The 19,625-nt window shown below is 36.9% G+C and overlaps 2 protein-coding genes, 2 long non-coding RNA genes and 1 pseudogene across 4 annotated transcripts; 4 read left to right on the top strand and 1 right to left on the bottom strand.

Moving 5' to 3' along the window:
- The first annotated feature begins 164 nt into the window (after positions 1–164).
- On the top strand, positions 165–1,321 carry LOC148699014 (glucan endo-1,3-beta-glucosidase pseudogene; annotated as a pseudogene).
- Positions 1,322–3,768: 2,447 nt separating this feature from the next.
- LOC137721194 (mini-chromosome maintenance complex-binding protein) lies at positions 3,769–6,969 on the top strand. Its single transcript, XM_088693541.1, has 11 exons — positions 3,769–3,881; positions 3,973–4,140; positions 4,308–4,439; positions 4,818–4,862; positions 4,964–5,083; positions 5,179–5,337; positions 5,507–5,563; positions 5,730–5,843; positions 5,995–6,197; positions 6,269–6,404; positions 6,583–6,969. The coding sequence occupies exons 1-11, from the start codon at positions 3,834–3,836 to the stop codon at positions 6,751–6,753; spliced, it is 1,353 nt and encodes a 450-aa protein (XP_088549667.1). The 5' UTR covers positions 3,769–3,833; the 3' UTR covers positions 6,754–6,969.
- A 2,564-nt stretch (positions 6,970–9,533) lies between these two features.
- LOC148699013 (uncharacterized) lies at positions 9,534–10,278 on the top strand. The gene is made up of 2 exons (XR_015962184.1): positions 9,534–9,772; positions 9,889–10,278. It is a non-coding gene; the product is annotated as an uncharacterized LOC148699013 (long non-coding RNA).
- Positions 10,279–14,724: 4,446 nt separating this feature from the next.
- On the bottom strand, positions 14,725–15,930 carry LOC148699012 (uncharacterized). The gene is made up of 2 exons (XR_015962183.1): positions 15,409–15,930; positions 14,725–15,300 (listed from the first exon to the last, which is right to left on the bottom strand). It is a non-coding gene; the product is annotated as an uncharacterized LOC148699012 (long non-coding RNA).
- Positions 15,039–17,930, top strand: LOC137720816 (uncharacterized). Its single transcript, XM_068459922.2, has 5 exons — positions 15,039–15,310; positions 16,598–16,855; positions 16,942–17,236; positions 17,321–17,479; positions 17,613–17,930. The coding sequence occupies exons 1-4, from the start codon at positions 15,039–15,041 to the stop codon at positions 17,435–17,437; spliced, it is 942 nt and encodes a 313-aa protein (XP_068316023.1). The 3' UTR covers positions 17,438–17,479; positions 17,613–17,930.
- The last annotated feature ends 1,695 nt before the right edge of the window (positions 17,931–19,625 follow it).

Here is a 19,625-nt window from a genome sequence, read left to right as displayed (position 1 = left end):
CCTTTGTTCATCAGTAAATCGTGTTTTTTTTTTCCTGGTTGAATTGGGGTATGATAACTATATAATGCATGGTTTAGAGTTGTATAATTGGCAAATTAGTCACACTACCAATTCAGCTCGGGTTAGCACTTGTCTAATCCTGTGTTGTTGAATCGATCTCTGCAATGGGCGGTGATCTTCTATTTCTTTTCCTCGCCTTCTTCGTCATGCTTTCGACAGCACTCGGTTCTCCAATTGGAGTATGCTATGGAATGCTAGGCAACGACTTGCCACCACCAACAGAAGTGATCAACATATACAAACTGAATCAAATTGGTCTAACGAGAATTTACGAACCAAACCACGAAGCACTCAAGGCCCTTCGTGGTTCCGGCATTAACGTCCTAGTTGGAGTTCGTAATGATGAACTTCAGCAACTTGCAAGCACTGAATCCGCTGCTGAGGACTGGGTAGCAGCTTACATTCGTCCTTATTGGCCGCAAGTCAATTTCCGATACATAGCCGTTGGGAACGAGGTCATCCCAGGAGAGGTTGCAAGATACGTCCTCCCAGCAATGCAAAACTTGCACAATGCATTGAGCTCCGGGGTTCTTAACTCTAATAAGCAAATAAAGGTCTCGACCGCAGTTGCAATGTCGGTACTGGGTGAGTCTTACCCTCCCTCGGCCGCAACATTTTCTCAAGACACCGCAGCGTACATGGTTCCGATCGCACGATACTTGAATAGCATTGGTGCACCATTGCTAGTCAATGTGTACCCTTACTTTACCTACGTTGAAAACCCTAGCGACGTTTCCCTAACCTATGCATTGTTCGCTTCCGAAAGCGCTGTTGTGATAGATGATGGTCTGAGTTATTACAACCTGTTTGAAGCCATGGTGGATGCGGTTTATGCATCGTTGGAGAAAGCAGGCGCACCCCAAGTCCGAGTGGTGGTGTCCGAGACAGGCTGGCCGTCCGGCGGGAATGGGAACGTGACAACACCAAGCATTGCGCAAAAGTACAACTCTAACCTAGTGAGGCACGTGCTGTCGTCGCATGGCACTCCAAGGCGGCCGGGAAAGTCCGTCGAGACTTACTTGTTTGCCATGTTTAACGAGAACATGAAACCTGGTGAAGCGGTGGAGCGACAATGGGGTCTGTTTTATCCGAACAAGAGACCCGTTTATCCTATCAATTTTGAAGAACAAAGGATGGAGCCGGTAACGGAAAGTAATGCGAGTGCACTACTAGCTCAAAGTGCAGTTATATTGTGTCTTTGTTTAATTTCTTTTTTCTTAATTAGAATGTAATTCGTCTCCAAATAATGTATCATTCTTAGATTTTTTTTTAAATTTTTTTTAAATTTATGTGTTTGTCCAATTTGATTCTCTTCTACGTTTATGAACTGATGATGGGACTAATGAAGGCTTTTCAGAACTACCAAGCACCAAATTAATCAAACAAAGAACTCACAACAAAAACCCGAGTTTATTATCATATGCTAATTAACCAACAAAATTAATCGAAACCGAAGATTAGAGGCGTAGCTAAAATGACTAAACAATATGCTATCTCTATACACCCAATTAAGTTCAACGATTTCAACAATAAAATTGCAATAGAAACGGATTCTGTCGTCATGAAATAATTAGCCAATAAAATTTAATTTAATCTTGGCGTAACTAAGTTCACTAAAATAATACATAGACTCTAACCTAAGTTCGAATCCTTCTATCATACTTATTATATTAAAATCTAAAAAATAAAAATTTGCTTAACTCACCCAAGGTAAGCAAGCAAAAGCAAAACACAACTTAGCTTTCCCGGCATCCAACGATCCAAAAGTCGTCTGCGACATCCGACGATCCGAAACTCATTAAATTATACTTTTTGTAAGTAAGAAGACAGAGCCTACCTAGGACCAAAATGGCGGGAACAAGCACTTCTTAGCGGGAAAAACCCAACGACCTCACTTAAAAGCGCGGGAAACCGAATCCCAAACGGCACATCGACAGAGAGAGCGAGGCTGTGAGAGTGAGTGAACTGAAAGGAGAGAGAGAGAGAATCAGATATGGGGCACCGTCGATCTCTTCCGCAGCTTTCTCTACGACGACGGCGGCCTCTCTCAGGTCCAAAACCTAATACCCACTTTCAATTGCTAATGCCCTTTTGATTTTCTCATTTTGTTCTCCTTGAAACCCTAATTGTGTATTTTTCCCCTTTTCCCATTAATCTCATGTTCTTAGCTGGGCTTATATAATATTATTCTGTCTGCGATGCCAATCAACAATTGAATTTATTTCTATAGATGTTGATCTTAAAAATTATAAAGTCTACGTGGCGTACAGACCGAGTAACTAATAAGCTAACTACGTCATTCGGTTGAATGCGGGGCGTGTCAACTTGTCGGCCGAGCTCGGCCGAGAAGTAAAATTTGTTAATATTACGTTGAGCGCGTTGCTGACTTCTTTATCTTGCGACTACGGCCGAGGAAGGAACAAATCTCGACCTTTGGATTCTCGAGCCTGAAGACTAGGCTGCTAGTTCTGCGAAGTTCACAAATCGTCGGCGCCGGATTCGATCACAGTGATTATATTCGTAAAAGTATAAGCACGTCGAATCGACACCAGACTATACGAACACAGGTATTCGAAGGTGATGTATGTCTTGAAGGTTAATGTGGTTTGGCCGTTAGAATGCCGAACTCTGAAACTCACTTGTAAGTACCCAATCATAAAAGCACTCGGCGTCCAGTACGCCGAATGTCGTAACTCGTAACACCTTACTTCGTTGAGAAGGCTAATAAGATGACCTCTGCCAATAAGGATTCGAAAACCCTTCTCGACCGAGACTTAGATAGGTAACCAGTCGATCTCGACGCAATGTTGTTTATCCAAACTGAAGGTGCTTCTCGGTCGGCTGATTCTACGGTAACAGTGCTGTTTATCCAAACTGAAGGTGTTCGTCGGTTGCCTTCACAGTGCTGTTTATCCAAACTGAAGATGTGTCGGCGGGAAAAAGAAAATAAAAAATCTCAAAATGTTTGAGAGGTTTTGTGCAGAGCAGTTGTGTGTTGAATTGGAGGTCCCTCTCGACGTCTGTATTTATAGGAACATATTTTCTGTTTGGCACGATCTGGATAATAAGTAAAAACCGACTAAAACTCAAATTCGTAAAAATAACTGATCTGCGACATATATGCCAAAGCCTATCTCCAGATGGTTGATTCTTCAAAGATAATAAAACCCACCTTGACTTATCCCATTGTAATTAAAAACCTAGCCTAACTAGGCTTTCTTTTCTTGTCATAATTCTATCACTCATCCATACATCATGATCCCATTTAATGAATTTCAAACCATTTAAAATTCATTTCTGACTACTTGTCAATCAACCTAACCTACTTAGGTTTTCTATTCACCATTATCCAAAACTTGCAGATCCATGCTATGCCACGTGAAGAGTCCAAGCCAAGCTGTTCTAATTCACATAGTACACTGCTACCAAATCCAAATTAACTCGGACTGTTTTGCTTGCTTCTACGTTGAGGTTGTGATTTGCATCCCACTTATTTTGTACAAGAAAATTGAGATAATTTATTAAAAGATAATTATTATGATTAAAAACCATAATATTATCTCTTAACAATAGCAAATTATCTTATTTGACGGTTAAGAAACATGCTCATTCAACGGCCTCGATTACTCGGGCTGATGGTATAAAATCGGATCCAAACAATAGCACAAGAAGATTTGAAATTTATTTATTTGCTTGTGAAAATTTAGGTGCCAATTCTGAATTCGGCAAGTATAAGATGGGTCCAGCCCAACACTCTGGTTCGATTTCGCGGAATGATACAAGACATGTTGGGAAATGAATTCTACGTCGGCGCGTATAAGGTAGCAGTCTTATGCCGTCTGATCATTTTTCTTATGATCCAATACTGACTGATTTCTTTGGTGCTAACACAATGCGTTGTTTGTATTGAAGGATGGTTCTGTTTGGAGGACCAACAAGTTTACCGATGTTTCAATTCCCCATGGATTCTACGCCCGATATGTGATTGTGGGAACGCCATATGATCTATTGCATACCGGTGAATCTATGTTCAAACTCTTTCTTCTTTATAGCACCATATGCTTTAGTTTTAGTAAAATGGTAATAGAAATTCGAAGCACTTAAGCATATGCCTGGTGTTGGTATTTGGTATATGAATTTTCATTTTGTTAGGAAAAATGACATTCCTTTAATTTCAAAGAGCCTGCAAGAATTTGCGGGCCAACATTCTTTTGATTTTCATTTTGTTACATTGTTTTTGTCCTTAGGTGCCAGGACAGAATTCATGGACTGAATCTCCTTCTGAAGCGGTGGTGTATAGAAGTATGGATTCGGCAACCCAACAAAGAGAGAAGCGCCAGAGAGTGGATGCTGAAGCTACTGAAATCATGGATTACGATGTAATTTCCATTTTCATAATCTGCATATTAACTGTTTCTTCTTTATTGAAAGGATAATCGTGATTAAGTAGAAAATGCATACTATATTAGTGCAAAACCTCCTTATGGTCATCTTTATGATGGGCTTCAAAGCAGCTCAAAGCGGTTATTTGAATTTAGGAAGTTTTGGTTAGCGAAATGAGTAGGAAGCTCTCTGCAAGGGTTTCAGTTAATTGGATTGTCATAATTTACTTGATAGGCTAGATGCATTCATGTTGCCTTGTTTATTTCAGATGGTTTTTATTTTCTGCACATCCCATTCTCTGAATTATGCCCTCAGCTTTGTACTGGGAACATGACATCTTGTTTGTCTACCTAACATACTGCATTAAATAACAGGTTTCGGATGATGGGATTGAAGGTTCTCCTTCTCCCAAAAAGCTGGTAAGTAGTACCAACTTAATTCAAATTTAAAAAAAAAACATTAGTTTTCAATTCTGATGGAACATATACTTATTCATACTGAATTACTTCTCATTTCCCAGAAAGAGAATGGACATTCTTCCCTTCCTACTCCGTCTGAGCAGTCAATTACTGAGGGCACCAGGTCTAGTGTGATTATGGTGCCTGATGTCGACCGGGATTTGCTTCCTTGTCTTATTAAGGTACATTGGACAATTAATTGTACTAACAGAAAAATGATGAACCGAGATTTGTTCTCTCTTTTCGTGAAAGCTGATGAAACTCTTGTTGCTTTCAGATATATGATTGTCCAGAGTCTAACTTAAAGCTAAATGAGGTTTTTGAGTTTGTTGGAGTCTTCACTTTCGATTCAGAGTTTAAAGAGGACAAGGATGACTCAGATGATTTGACAAATGGTTTTAGTGAAGATGTGTTGGTTCACAAGCCCCCTAATAAGGTATTGGTTCGTCTAGCATTTATGGGATTGTTGGTCTCCATATATAAGAAAAGACTAAATCTTGCATGTTTTGTCCTGTTCAGCTCGTTTGTTAGGTATTGGACTATAAGTAGTAAGTACATATAATTTTATACTCTCTTTTTTGTTTCACATTTTTCCCTTGATGTAGGTACCACGTCTCCACTGTTTTGTTCACGACTTCCTTCCTTGTTCCTCAACAATCGAGGTGATTTTGTGCACATTATGGTTTCATATTTCCTCAAACAAAGGACGTCTATGCCTGTCTGCATGTGTATATGCTAACCTGGGATCTCTAAATTTTCCCCTTCCTCATTCTTCCCTCAATTACTTAGATATTGTGTTTCACAATGCTATTACTGTCTATCTTATAGCCAAAGCCCAATTTGGTGAAAGAGATCAGGGCATCTCTCTTGAGACATCTTACAGCTGTTCTTGGTAATGATGGCATAGCTGCTAATTTCATGCTGTTGCATCTCTTGTCCACGGTAAATGGTCCTTCTTATATAAAATTTTGGTGTTGGATCCACTTGATACCTTAGCATTATTTTTGTTCATTGTGTCGTTTGATTTCATGTCTTATTTCAATCTCTTTTCTCCTTTACTTATGAGGTATATGATTTAATCTCTTTTTTACAGGTGTATTCTAGAGTTGAAACTGTCGCTGTGGGGAAGCTTTCACTAAATTTTACTTGTTTAAGCAAAGAAAGTGCACCCGTGTTTGGTACTCAGCTTGGCCTTGCTCTCAAGAATTTTTTACCTTTCACCCAATGTATAGCCCTAACAGTGGATTATCTCAACACTGCTTCTCTAGCGCCAAGAAAGGATTATGAGACAAGCAGGTAATGAGATTTCTAATTCTGTACCTTGGTGTCAATTTTGTTATAGTTTTAAACTTTTCACATTGCTCCAGGCTGATAACCGGAGCTCTACAGCTGGCTGAGGGTTCACACATGATATTTGATGAGACCCGGTTAGAAGCTGGCATTCTTAACTCTGTTGGGGTTGAAAATGCAAGATTGCTTAAAACTTTAGTAGAGCTGCAAAAGGTGATTTTTCTATTCTATTATACAAACGTCTATGTGCGTTTCATTATGTATTACTGATTGCTGCACTAAGATTGGCAGCCTGTGAATTTATGTAAATTTGTGCCTTATGCGATTCTTACTACATCATAGCACTGAAATGCACACTGAGGCATGATACTTTTTTATTTGTCCTTTACAGGTGGAATATGATTTCAAGTTCTATAAACTGGACATGCCAGCAGACATCCAAATGCTTGTTCTTTCGGAAGGCAAATCAAACATTTTGCCAGCGGATGTAGTGTTACCTTTCCACCCTTCTTCAGTGGCTTCTGTTGAAGTTACCGCAGAAGCACTAAGCCTTGTCCCATAAATGCTCCGAGATCGATCATGCTTAGAAAGTGAATTTTAAAGTATAATAGAAGTGGGGTTGATATCAGGACCAATTGACCTAGATTGATGGTTGTAAGTGACTTAGCTTTAGTCATGAGTTCAAGTGAGGGATGCATAATCGAATGTTGTAATCATACATGCTTAGAAAGTGAATTTTAATAAATTGTATAATGCAAGTTGGACTTTGGCCGAAGAACCTCCGATGTCAAAATTAGAATTTTGAGGGAAAAATGTTTGGAGAATTTAGAAAATTTTGCAAAAGAATTGGAATTGAGTTTTGGAGAGAATGAGGATGTTTATATAGGGGTGTGGACGGCCACCTTGGGAGGAGATGAACCGGCCACTTGGATGGTCTTGTCACTACTACAAAAGGGTCTTATAGTGTCAGTAGGTGGTGTCGGTTTAATATAATATAGTGTCGAACTAGACAATTGCGACACTTATTGAACATGACGTCGGATTTACTGTCGCTTATAAGTGTCATAAACATTTAATGTCGCTTTTAAACCGACGTAAACATTTAATGTCGCTTAAAACCGACATACATTTTAATAATTTTTAAATACTAGTGTCGTTTTAAATAAAACAGCGTCGCTTTTAACAATATTAAATATAACATGAACTTATAATATTTAGTAATATAAGAATATATTATGTTAAATTAATAATTAGAATTTATTTATACTTTCATTAAGTATAACATAAGATTTTGTGGTATCCACTAGTGTAAATATTTTAAATTGAAGATCGAGTTCATTCATTGTATCCATATAGGGTCAAGGAGTGTAGCTGTAAAAAATCATCAAAATTGGAGTTCAAATCACCGTTAAATCGTGATTTTTCGTTTATAACCGTCGAAAAGTTTTGTTTCGTTACTTCATCTCTGAATGTTTATTTTTTGCCATTTTTGGCATATGCGATCTCGAAGCATGCATAAACAAGTTTGATGGTTGGATCATTGAAATTAGTTTCGTAGAATGCGTATCCCATCAAAACGATAAATTCACTAACACTTAGAATTTATTTATACTTTCATTAAGTATAACATAAGATTTTGTGGTATCCACTAGTGTAAATATTTTAAATTGAAGATCGATTTCATTCATTGTATTCATACAGGGTCAAGGAGTGTAGATGTAAAAAATCATCAGAATCGGAGTTCAAATCACCGTTAAATCGTGATTTTTCATTGATAACCATAGAAAAATTTTGTTCCGTTACTTGATCTCTAAATGTTTGTTTTTTGCCATTTTTGGCGTATGCGATCTTGAAGCATGTATAAACAAGTTTGATGGTTGGATTGTTGAAATTAGATTCGTGGAATGCGTATCCCCATTAAAACGATAGATTCACTAACATTTAGAATTTATTCATACTTTTATTAAGTATAACATAAGATTTTGTGGTATCCACTAGTGTAAATATTTTAAATTGAAGATCGAATTCATTTATTGTATTCATATAGGGTCAAGGAGTGTAGCTGTAAAAAATCATCTAAATTGGAGTTAAAATAACCGTAAAATTGTGATTTTTCGTTTATAACCGTCGAAAAGTTTTGTCTCGTTACTTGATCTCTGAATGTTTGTTTTTTTTGTCATTTTTGGCGTATGCGATCTTGAAGCATGTATAAACAAATTTGATGGTTGGATCGTTGAAATTAGTTTCGTAGAATGCATATCCCATCAAAACGATAGATTCACTAACACTTAGAATTTATTTATACTTTTATTAAATATAACATAAGATTTGTGGTATCCACTAGTGTAAATATTTTAAATTGAAGATTGAATTCATTCATTGTATTCATATAGGGTCAATGAGTGTAGTTATAAAAAAATAATCAAAATCAGAGTTAAAATCACCGTTAAATCGTGATTTTTTGTTTATAACCACTGAAAAGTTGTCCCGTTATTTAATCTTTGAATGTTTGTTTTTTGCGATTTTTTGAAGTATGCGATCTCGAAACATATATAAACAAGTTTGACAGTTGGATCGTTGAAATTAGTTTCGAAGGATGCGTATCCCATCAAAACGATAGATTCACTAACAGTTAGAGTTTATTTATACTTTTATTAAGTATAACATAAGATTTTGTAGTATCCACTATTGTAAATATTTTAAATTGAAGATTGAATTCATTCATTGTATTCATATAGGATCAAGGAGTGTAGTTATAAAAAATAATCAAAATCGGAGTTAAAATAACTGTTAAATCGTGATTTTTCGTTTTATAACCGTCGAAAAGTTTTGTCCCGTTACTTGATTATGTATTTTAAATATCAATTAGACAATGTTTTTAAATATATTAATTATTTTATGTATTTTAAATATCAATTAGACTATGTTTCAATTCATGTGTGATGATATTTTATCATAAAATTATATTATTGTTTTTATTATGTATTAAATATTATTTATTAAAATATTATATGACATAACTTGAAATATTTAGGCGGGAATGAATGTTTGAAATGTTTTAGGCGGGAATGAATGTTTGAAATGTTTGAAATGTTTTAGTGTGTCAGACCTTGCGTCGATTCTAACCGACACAACCTCTACTTATTTCGACGCAAGCTTTGAAATATTTTAGTGTGTCAGACCTTGCATCGGTTTTAACCGACATAACCTTTTCTTAATTTGACGCAACCTTTTCTTATTTCGACGCCAGTTGCACTATCAAGTCTGTCACACTCACGTCGCTTTTAACCGACGCAATATGTTATTATTTCGACGCCACTTGCTTTTCAGTCAAGTGTGTCAGATGTGGTGTCGGTTTCAGCCGACGCAAAGTCCAAATATTTCGACCATATTTATACCCCTTTCTTCCCCATTACTTCCATGCTTTCGTTTCCCTCTCTCAGTTACTTCTTTGGTTTTGCCCCGTCTCCTTCTCCCATTTCAGCCTTACTCCTTCTCCTTTCCACTAACTTTTGCTATGGATCAACAAAGTGAAGATAAACATTCTGAGGAACTTCATTTCGAGGAGGAAAAGTTCAAAGGTGGTTCATTTGTGAATTATTATTAATTTTTTGTTTTGTGTTTAAACTAGTATTAGGCTTAAACTAAAAATTTACTTTTGTTTCTTGGTTGTTAATTGTTTTTTTGTGTTAATAAGGAAAATCTCGACGGAGGCGCGGACCCTTAGTTCCCAAATGGACAAAACAACTTTGCTCGTTTGATTTGTCTGGAAAATGCGTTAGTGATAACTCTAGTGCTTTTTCAAGATATGTAGCAGGGGAGGTTAGAGAGTATAGAAATCTCCCGTTGACGACTGATTGCGTAAGATTAAGGAAGAAGAAAATGAAGTTTTCTGGAATAGAATAAAGGAATAAGATTAATCGGTTGTTGAAAGCAATGAACCATACAACTGGTTCAAAATCTTTTGCAGGAGTGTGGCAAGAATTTTGTATGAGTTGTACATTTTTAAGATATTTGTATATTCTGTATGAGTTTTTGTATATTATGTGGAATGTTGGATATAAAATATTTGTATATTTTGGCACTATTTTTATTGTTAATAATTTTTATTAAGGTTTGTTTTGGCCTTTACATGAAATTTATTAATTTGGTTATATAATTTTTTTTAGTACCAATTAATTGAAAACGATGCAAATTCTTGTATTTTTTTATTATTATTAACAAAGATGGTGTTGTACTAGTTTGAATATTTTATTTATTTAATTGTTATCTGACGTCAGTTTAGGTATATTTTATTTATTTAATTTTATCACAATGTCGATTAAAACCGACAGTAGGGTGGATATATTATAATTAAATTACTAATGAACGTCGCTTTAAACCGACGTAATGTTCAAGTATACGTCACTTTAAATCGGCGCTAATGTCAGTGTCGCTTTTAACCGACGCTGCGTAGTGTCGAATTAAGCGAACAAACTGACACTGAAGGCCTGTCGCGACGCTAGCATTAGTGTCACTATTCTAATCGACATTACATTGTTTTATGTCGGATTTTTGCCAAATTTCCGACAGAAATTGGGTTTCTTGTCGGTTTTTGCTTCGCCAGTGATAGCCTATATTGTAGTAGTGTGTGGGTGAAGTTCATGATTTGTGTTTAATTAGCAAATTAATTGAATAATTAATCAATTAATTAGCTAATTAATATAATAAAAATGAATGATTTAGGGGTTTTCTTGTGGAGAAGATATGATGAGGGAGAGGGATGGATGAAATAGGTTATATATAAATACCTATTTGGGCACTTTTGGCTTGATTGAGAGATGATTGTCCATTGCCCGCACGTAGGAATTTCGGTGTGCCTCGAGGGTAATTTTATCCTTTTAACCCAAAAATCCACATATCGCTTCTTGATTATTTTTTGCTCTACATATCATATACGAAGTAATAGAATCCTGGAGTGTTTGATAATTATGTTATAAGGGTATTAGTACATGCTATTAGAAACATCCTATTTTATCAGACTTCAATGTATATGTATCAACAAAAACTATCCACGTAAACATTTACGGATTTAATTTTACACAATTTGATACAACCACCACCCCCACTAAGCCTTGTCCCATAAATGCTCCGAGATCGATCATGCTTAGAAAGTGAATTTTAAAGTATAATGGAAGTGGGGGTTGATATCATGACCAATTGACCTAGATTGATGGTTGTAAGTGACTTAGCCTTAGTCATGAGTTCAAGTGAGGGATGCATAATCGAATGTTGTAATCATACTTGCTTAGAAACTGAATTTTAATAAATTGTATAATACAAGTTGGGCTTTGGCCGAAGAATCTCCGATGTCAAAGTTAGAATTTTAAGGGAAAAATGTTTAGAGAATTTAGAGAATTTTGCAAAAGAATTGGAATTGAGTTTTGGAGAGAATGATGGTGTTTATATAGGGGTGTGGCTGGCCACCTTGGGAGGAGATGAACCGGCCACTTGGATGGTTTTGTGGGTGAAGTTCATGATTTGTGTTTAATTAGTAAATTAATTGAATAATTAATCAATTAATTAGCTAATTAATATAATAAAAATGAATGATTTAGGGGTTCTCTTGTGGAGAAGATATGATGAGGGATGGATGAAATAGGTTATAAATAAATACCTATTTGGGCACTTTTGGCTTGATTGAGAGATGATTGTCCATTGCCCACACGTAGGAATTCCGGTGTGCCTCGAGGATAATTTTGTCCTTTTAACCCAAAAATCCACGTGTCGCTTCTTGATTATTTTTTGTTCTACATATCATTTACGAAGTAATAGAATCCTGGAGTGTTTGATAATTGTGTTATAAGGGTATTAGTACATGCTATTAGAAACATCCCGTTTTATCAGACTTCAATGTATATGTATCAACAAAAACTATCCACGTAAACATTTACGGGTTTAATTTTACACAATTTGATACAACCACCACCCCCACTAAGCCTTGTCCCATAAATGCTCCAAGATCGATCATGCTTAGAGAGTGAATTTTAAAGTATAATGGAAGTGGGGGTTGATATCATGACCAATTGACCTAGATTGATGGTTGTAAGTGACTTAGCTTTAGTCATGAGTTCAAGTGAGGGATGCATAATCGAATGTTGTAATCATACATGCTTAGAAAGTGAATTTTAATAAACTGTATAATACAAGTTGGGCTTTGGCCGAAGAACCTCCGATGTCAAAGTTAGAATTTTAAGGGAAAAATGTTTGGAGAATTTAGAGAATTTTGCAAAAGAATTGGAATTGAGTTTTGGAGAGAATGAGGGTGTTTATATAGGGGTGTGGCCGGCCACCTTGGGAGGAGATGAACCGGCCACTTGGATGGTTTTGTGGGTGAAGTTCATGATTTGTGTTTAATTAGCAAATTAATTGAATAATTAATCAATTAATTAGCTAATTAATATAATACAAAATGAATGATTTAGGGATTCTCTTGTGGAGAAGATATGATGAGGGATGGATGAAATAGGTTATAAATAAATACCTATTTGGGCACTTTTGGCTTGATTGAGAGATGATTGTCCATTGCCCGCACGTAGGAATTCCGATGTGCCTCGAGGATAATTTTGTCCTTTTAACCCAAAAATCCACGTGTCGCTTCTTGATTATTTTTTGCTCTACATATCATATACGAAGTAATAGAATCCTAGAGTGTTTGATAATTGTGTTATAAGGGTATTAGTACATGCTATTAGAAACATCCCGTTTTATCAGACTTCAATGTATATGTATCAACAAAAACTATCCACGTAAACATTTACGGGTTTTATTTTACACAATTTGATACAACCACCACCCCCACTAAGCCTTGTCCCATAAATGCTCCGAGATCGATCATGCTGACAGAGTGAATTTTAAAGTATAATGGAAGTGGGGGTTGATATCATGACCAATTGACCTAGATTGATGGTTGTAAGTGACTTAGCTTTAGTCATGAGTTCAAGTGAGGGATGCATAATCGAATGTTGTAATCATACATGCTTAGGAGTGAACTTTAATAAATTGTATAATGCAAGTTGGGTTTGATATTATGAGCAAATGACCTAGAATGATGGTTCGAAGGCTATCTCCAACCGGGCCGACCATAGGGCCATAGGGCCATGGGGCCAGCCATAGAGCTATCTCAAAAAACTATCCACGTAATATTTACGAGTTTAATTTTACACAATTTGATACAACCACCATCCTTATCCCATTAAGCTTTATCCCGTAAATGCTCCCAAATCGATCATGCTTAGAATGTGAATCTTAATAAATTGTATAATGAAAGTGGGGTAAATTACATTTTCATATTTTATATTTGGGGCCTATTTCAATTTCTTACAACATCTTCAAAACATTTCACTTTCATACCTTAAGTACTATTTTATTTCAAAATAATACCTCCATTACATTTTCCATCCATTGATCCGTTAAGGGCTGACGTGGTTGCCACTTATATGCCACGTGGCAAAAAAAATAATTTTTTATTTAATTTTTTTTAAAAAACCTGAATCTTCTAAAAAAATAAAAATCCAAAAACAAAAGCTAAACTCACAACCCCCATCCCACCCTACCCCCCAACCCAACCTGCAACCTAGAAGAAGAAGAGAGGGGGAAAAAAAACCCATTTTTCATCTTCCTCCCCTCCCGTCTTCCCCAAACCCACCATGCACCCACCCTCCACCTCCTCCTCCGCACCCACTACCTGCAACCCAGAAAAAAAAAAAAACAAAAAACAAAAAACATAGAAAAAAAAAAGAAAAAAAAAAAAACTCTCCATTTCCATACAACCCAAATCCCGTCTTCCCCAATGAGTGTGGATTTAAGGAGTGGGGTGTGTAGAGGAAGGAAGAGGGTGCGTGCGAGGGTGCGTGCGGAGGGTGGGCGCACTGGGTTTTTTTTTCTTTTTCTTCTTTCTGGGTTGCAGGTTGGGCTCAGGTTGGAAGGGGGAAGATGGGAAGAGGGGAAGATGGGTGCGCGGAGGAGGTGGAGGATGGGTGCGAACGACGGATGGAAGATGATAAGGCTCCGACACTACCCGGGGAGGGGGTGGGTTTGATGGGATCTGAAGGAGGGTGTGCGGGATCTGGGTTTTCTATTTTTTTTTTTTTTTTTTTTTGGCAGCCATGTCAGTACTTAACGGATCAATGGATGGAAAATGTAACGGAGGTATTATTTTGAAATAAAATATTACTTAAGGTATGAAAGTGAAATATTTTAAAGATATTGTAAGGAATTGAAATAGGTCCCAAACCTGAGATATGAAAATGTAATTTATCCATGAAAGTGGGGGTTGCTATTATGACTAAATGACCTAGATTGATGGTTGTAAGTGACTTAGCGTGTGTCATTAGTTCAAGTGAGGGTTGCATAATGGAATGTTGTTACCATTCCTAGGTTCCCAGAGAATATGGTTCAATTTTGTACACATTTGTAATGCAATTTTAATGTCTACTATATACAAAGTAATTGAATCCTGGAGTGTTTGATGATTGTGTTATCAGGGTATTAGTACATGCTATTAGAAACATCTCGTATTATCAAAGACTTCAATGTATATATATCAACAAAAACAATCCACGTAAATATTTACGAGTTTAATTTTACACCATTTGATACAACAACCACCCCACTAAGCCTTGTCCCATAAATTCTCCGAGATCGATCATGCGTTTTTGATAAACTGTGTAATGAAAGTGGGGTTGCTATTATGACTACAAGGACTTAGATTGATCGTTGTATGTGACTATCTGTCATTGATTTTAACACTCCAAATTATAAATAAGCTTGTCCCGATTGGTTTTGACACGTACCTGTTTCAGCGTCATGGTGAATAAAAAGGCCGCTCATGCAACTCCGTCTGATAATAAGACGCTCCAGGCCGTTCAAGTAACTCCGTCTGATGATAAGAAGCTCCAGGCCGTTCAAGCAACTCAGGCAACTCCGTCTGAAGCAGCAACTCAGGCAACTCCGTCTGATGATAAGACGCTCCAGGCCGTTCAAGCAACTCCGTCTAAGAATAAGACGCTCGAGGAGATTATGCGGACACGTCCATGGGAGGGAAACCAACCTGCAGTCACTTGTCGAGCTATTTTGAGGTTAGCCTTGCTTGCAATAATAATCCAGATTAGTTAGCTAAATAATTTAGGGTAACTGAAATTGAAATTAAAGCAAGTTTTCAATTTTTTCAACTCACTGAAGTTTAAGCAATTATAGAGACTGTCAAGCTATGCTGCACGGACACTCCGAAACCCCGAAACCCTCGGACACCCTGAAACCCCGGAGTGTCGGACACCCGAAGTGTCTGACATATTTATAAAGTGGTCAGAGTGTCTGACATATTTATCGAGTGGTCAGAGAGAGGGAGAGAGAGAGGGAGAGAGAGAGAGTGAGTGTGGAAGGAAGAAACGAAGCGAAAAGAAAATGGAAGATTAAGCGGCCAAAGTGGATTTAAGTAGAAAATTGACACGTAAAAGCAAGTCTGAAGGGACTCGCCATTTAGCGAGTTCGGCTAGCACTTCTCTTATTTTATTATAAATTTATTGTGCTGACATCCATACCCTGAATGACATATTTATCTTTTAAGAAAAGACTTTGAAACTCCAATCTAATTAATTACTAAAATTTTGAAAAAACCAAAAAGTAATTTAAAATAATAAATAAAAAATGGTGGGAGGGGTGTAAGATGTGGGACGGAGAGAGGCTGAGGGAAAGATTGGGGGTAGAAGAGGAAGGAATGGGTGTGTGCTCGACAGAGGCAAGAAACTTCGACGGAGGAAAGAGAGACCCGGGGGTAAGATATGCGGCGTTGGAAAAAAGGTAGGAAGAAGAAAGGTTTGGGATCTCGGATCCCTGTGAGAGGTGACAATAGGTGCGAGTACTGAGGTTTCTCGAGGGGGAAGTATTGGGCCATATATATGGAATTCGGTGGAAATAGAGGGTAGGGATATGGAGAGAGATCGGGTAGCGAATTTTGGGTCAGTAGGAAGAAATACGATGGAAGGGGTGCCGTGATTTGAAGAATATGATGAAGGTCTAGGTCTTGGGTCTCAAATTTTCAATTTTTAAATCTTTTATGGAAGGGATGCCGTAATTTAAATAAATAAATATTGGTTATTTTGGAATAATGGTGGGTGGGAAATGACATTTCAATTTTTAAATCTTTTATGATGGATGAGATTATAATGTAAGTGGAAAAATTAGAACACTATGGTGAGTCTAGCAACATTCTAAATTTATTATATTTTAATTGCCGTTTCTGTGCTCTTATTTTTTAAACTTGCCGTGTCGTCATATATGTGCAACATAGCTCCGAAAGTGTATAATTCTTCGAACCTAGTTCATCTTGAATCTCTTGAAATCTGAATTTGTCTTACTTTTTTCAGAGGTCTCATCAAAAGAGTTGCCCAATTAGAGGAAGCAGGGATAACTTGTGGAGTATTGTATGCTTCACAAATTATTTACCAAGGTTCAAAAGTGACAATACGGAATGAGCCTACACGGAATGAGCCTAGCCAGGCACGCTTTAGAGAGCAGATCAAAAATTGGGCATCAAAAATTGTTCCGGTCTCAGCAGCACTGCGTAGTGACATAAAGTTAGAGCTTGGGGACTTCCTCACAGAGATACAAAATGCAGGAGATAAGTAAGAACAATAAATGACCAAACTTTGTTTTATTTTATTTTAGTTTAATAGCATTTTTATCAACTTCATTTTTTTTTCTTTTTCAGTTTTAAGCAATTGGAGAGTCACCCTTTCTTGCTATCATATGAAAGAAAGGCGTACTTTTTGTTGGAAAAGATAGCCAAATTGAACAACGACCATAAAGGTTGGACAAAGAAATACAGAAAAGAAGTGACCAACGTCGTAAAAATTTACGACCGAATTCGTAATGAGAAGGGTTACTCAAATGTTTTTCGTTACTCAAGAAAGGGTTATGAAAATAACGCGCTAGGGGCACTCTTGTACTCAAGAAACGTGGTTGCCCATATTGAAGAGCATTTTGGACCGAACGAAAAGCCACCTGTATGGATACGTATTACCCTTTTATTCATCTAGAATTTTGATAGTCCCATATCTAAAGTATATTTTTATTATAAATTATTGTAGAGTATAGAGGAAGTCGGCAAGAGGCTCAGTGAGTTCTTCCCCGAAATGATGCTAGGTTTCTACAAGTTTGTGGTTAATAAAGGAATTGACACTACATCTGAACCTAAAAGTGTTTAACTTGGTCAACTAAATGATCAACTAGACTCCTCAGTGAGAAAGGTGAGAACTTTGATATTATCATGTAACAGTAATAATAAGAATAATATTTTATTATTTTTGTTATTAATAATAAAATCAATAGGTCAAGTGAGTTGAATTGTTGTATTTTTATAACTTTGGGTATGTTGTGCAGGTTGACTGTCAAAGAGATATAAGAAGACAGCCATGGTAAATGGAATGGTAATGGTAGAGTAGTAGAGAAAGTTAAAGAGGAATAAGAAGGAAGACGGTGGGCCCTGTGAAACCCCATATCCCATATTTTAAGAGTTAAGTATAACATATTTATCATGTTTTAAAAATAATATTATTTTCAAATCGACGTTACTGTAGAATATAAAGTAAACATGATACAATATTTATGAGGTTTGACAAGGATGTTTATGTTCTCGGGACAGCCGTAGTTTCTTTTTATTATTTGAAATAATATGAGTGCAAAATTAATTCTTGCCCATTTTTCTCTGTTCTGTCTAACGACTCTAACCTTAGTATAGCTCACTAATATTTTTCTTTTCTTTCTTCTTCTGTGAAATCTCATCCTCAGATTTCACTATTTAAAATTTCGTATTCTTAAGATTGATGCGTTTATATTTGCGGCCCAAAAAAAAAAAAAAAAAAAGTTAAAAGGACGAAAACGCCCTTAATGGACTAAACAGAATTTGTTACAACACATTTGATGTGTATATATTTTTTCACATTTCTTTACATATTTGGATAGTACTCGTCAATATGAATGTGTGAGCGCAAACGGAAGGTGATTTAGAGCTATAATGAATGAAATATAAACGAGCAAAGGCTAGGGGTAAAATGGTAAATTTGGCCCTTTTTCTGGAAGGCTCCAGAAAAGTTGGGAGCCTTCCCGTTATTTTTTAGCCAGGTGGATGGCTGTGATTGGGGAAAGAGGAGTTGCCCAATCAGAATGAGGGAAGGAGGGGAAAAAAAGGAGAAGGAGAAGGAGGGGAACCGACCTAGACCATCCCCTCGACCCATTTCCTGGCTCGACCCGACCCGATTTTCAATGAGGGATTCCGACGAATTTCACTGATTTTTCCAGCAAATTTCAGCAATCAATCACTACCACACAACTCACCGACCCCTTCCTCTACATTTTCCACATTAAGTATACGAGAATTTGTCCGTGTTTCATAGAGGACGACGACGTTGGGTCTGAGAGGGCCAAGGCGGTGATGCACCATTTCTGAGAATGATTCCTTCGACTAGCACCATCATTAGCTTCCTCTTAAGCCTAGGAACAAGACCCAGATAAGTTGGGGGCAGTAGAGCAGATGAGACGTCGAATCGAAGTGCACCCATTTTAGGGTTTCCGACGGATCGAATGAATTTCAGAGGGTTTTCCGGCCGAATTGGCTTTCGGCCCATGTATAAAAATTACTCCCCTCACTGAGATCTACCTGTCTATAAAATTTGGTAATTTTTGAAGTTAAGAAAATTTTTCAACAAGTCGGGATCACGCGTAAGTTAAGACCCCACCTAACCTTCCTAGGCTAAATTCGATACCCAGATTTCATATGTGATTTTCGATTGATGAAGTCTTGTCGTTTAAACATGGTTTTGATAGAGGCTGCCACTTGATCATTATATGAATTGATGATCTAACCGCTGGATCGTCACCAAACTTTAATACGTGATAGTACGTAATATTTGAGGACATTAGGAAGTTAGGAACTGGTGGATTGGGAATCTAACGTACGGATCTTCCCGAATTCTAAGTTTGTAAAACTAAATGTCGGCCCCCATTTAATTTTAGCGATTGACGGAGATCCGACCGTTAGATCATTCAGAAATTTTAGGATATTATTTTAGAAGATTAACGAGACTCTTGGGAAGTTACAGATCAAAAATCTAATTGGCAGATCTTCCGGATTAGATTACCACGGTTGTGGACCCTACCCTCGACCTTGATCGACAATTGACTTAGTCAACAGCCCGAGTTATTCTAGCGTGTCATGTATCTTAGAGTGTTGTTGAGATTTCATGGAGCTTAATGGACTCATTGTGATGTCATGTATCTCGATTTACGTATTGTGACTATAATATATGTGATTTCTATTGAATTTTTATTTTTATTTTTAGCCATCGATCTATATTTATTAAATGTGATTGATGTACATGGTTCACCTTAAGTTTG

This window comes from Pyrus communis, chromosome 1, assembly GCF_041283825.1.
Source record: "Pyrus communis isolate YQ-2024b chromosome 1, ASM4128382v1, whole genome shotgun sequence".
NCBI lineage: Eukaryota > Viridiplantae > Streptophyta > Magnoliopsida > Rosales > Rosaceae > Pyrus > Pyrus communis.
This window is presented reverse-complemented; position numbering and strand designations above follow the sequence as displayed.

What these genes read in the sequence shown, in the direction of transcription:
- LOC137721194 (XM_088693541.1), top strand. Translation starts at nt 3,834, where the DNA reads ATGATACAAGACATGTTGGGAAATGAATTCTACGTCGGCGCGTATAAG. An exon ending in CTGAAATCATGGATTACGAT is followed by an intron (nt 4,440 to 4,817) that starts GTAATTTCCATT and finishes ATTAAATAACAG; the next exon opens with GTTTCGGATGATGGGATTGA. An exon ending in CTCCTTCTCCCAAAAAGCTG is followed by an intron (nt 4,863 to 4,963) that starts GTAAGTAGTACC and finishes CTCATTTCCCAG; the next exon opens with AAAGAGAATGGACATTCTTC.
- LOC137720816 (XM_068459922.2), top strand. Translation starts at nt 15,039, where the DNA reads ATGGTGAATAAAAAGGCCGCTCATGCAACTCCGTCTGATAATAAGACG. An exon ending in ACTTGTCGAGCTATTTTGAG is followed by an intron (nt 15,311 to 16,597) that starts GTTAGCCTTGCT and finishes TACTTTTTTCAG; the next exon opens with AGGTCTCATCAAAAGAGTTG. An exon ending in GACCGAACGAAAAGCCACCT is followed by an intron (nt 17,237 to 17,320) that starts GTATGGATACGT and finishes AAATTATTGTAG; the next exon opens with AGTATAGAGGAAGTCGGCAA.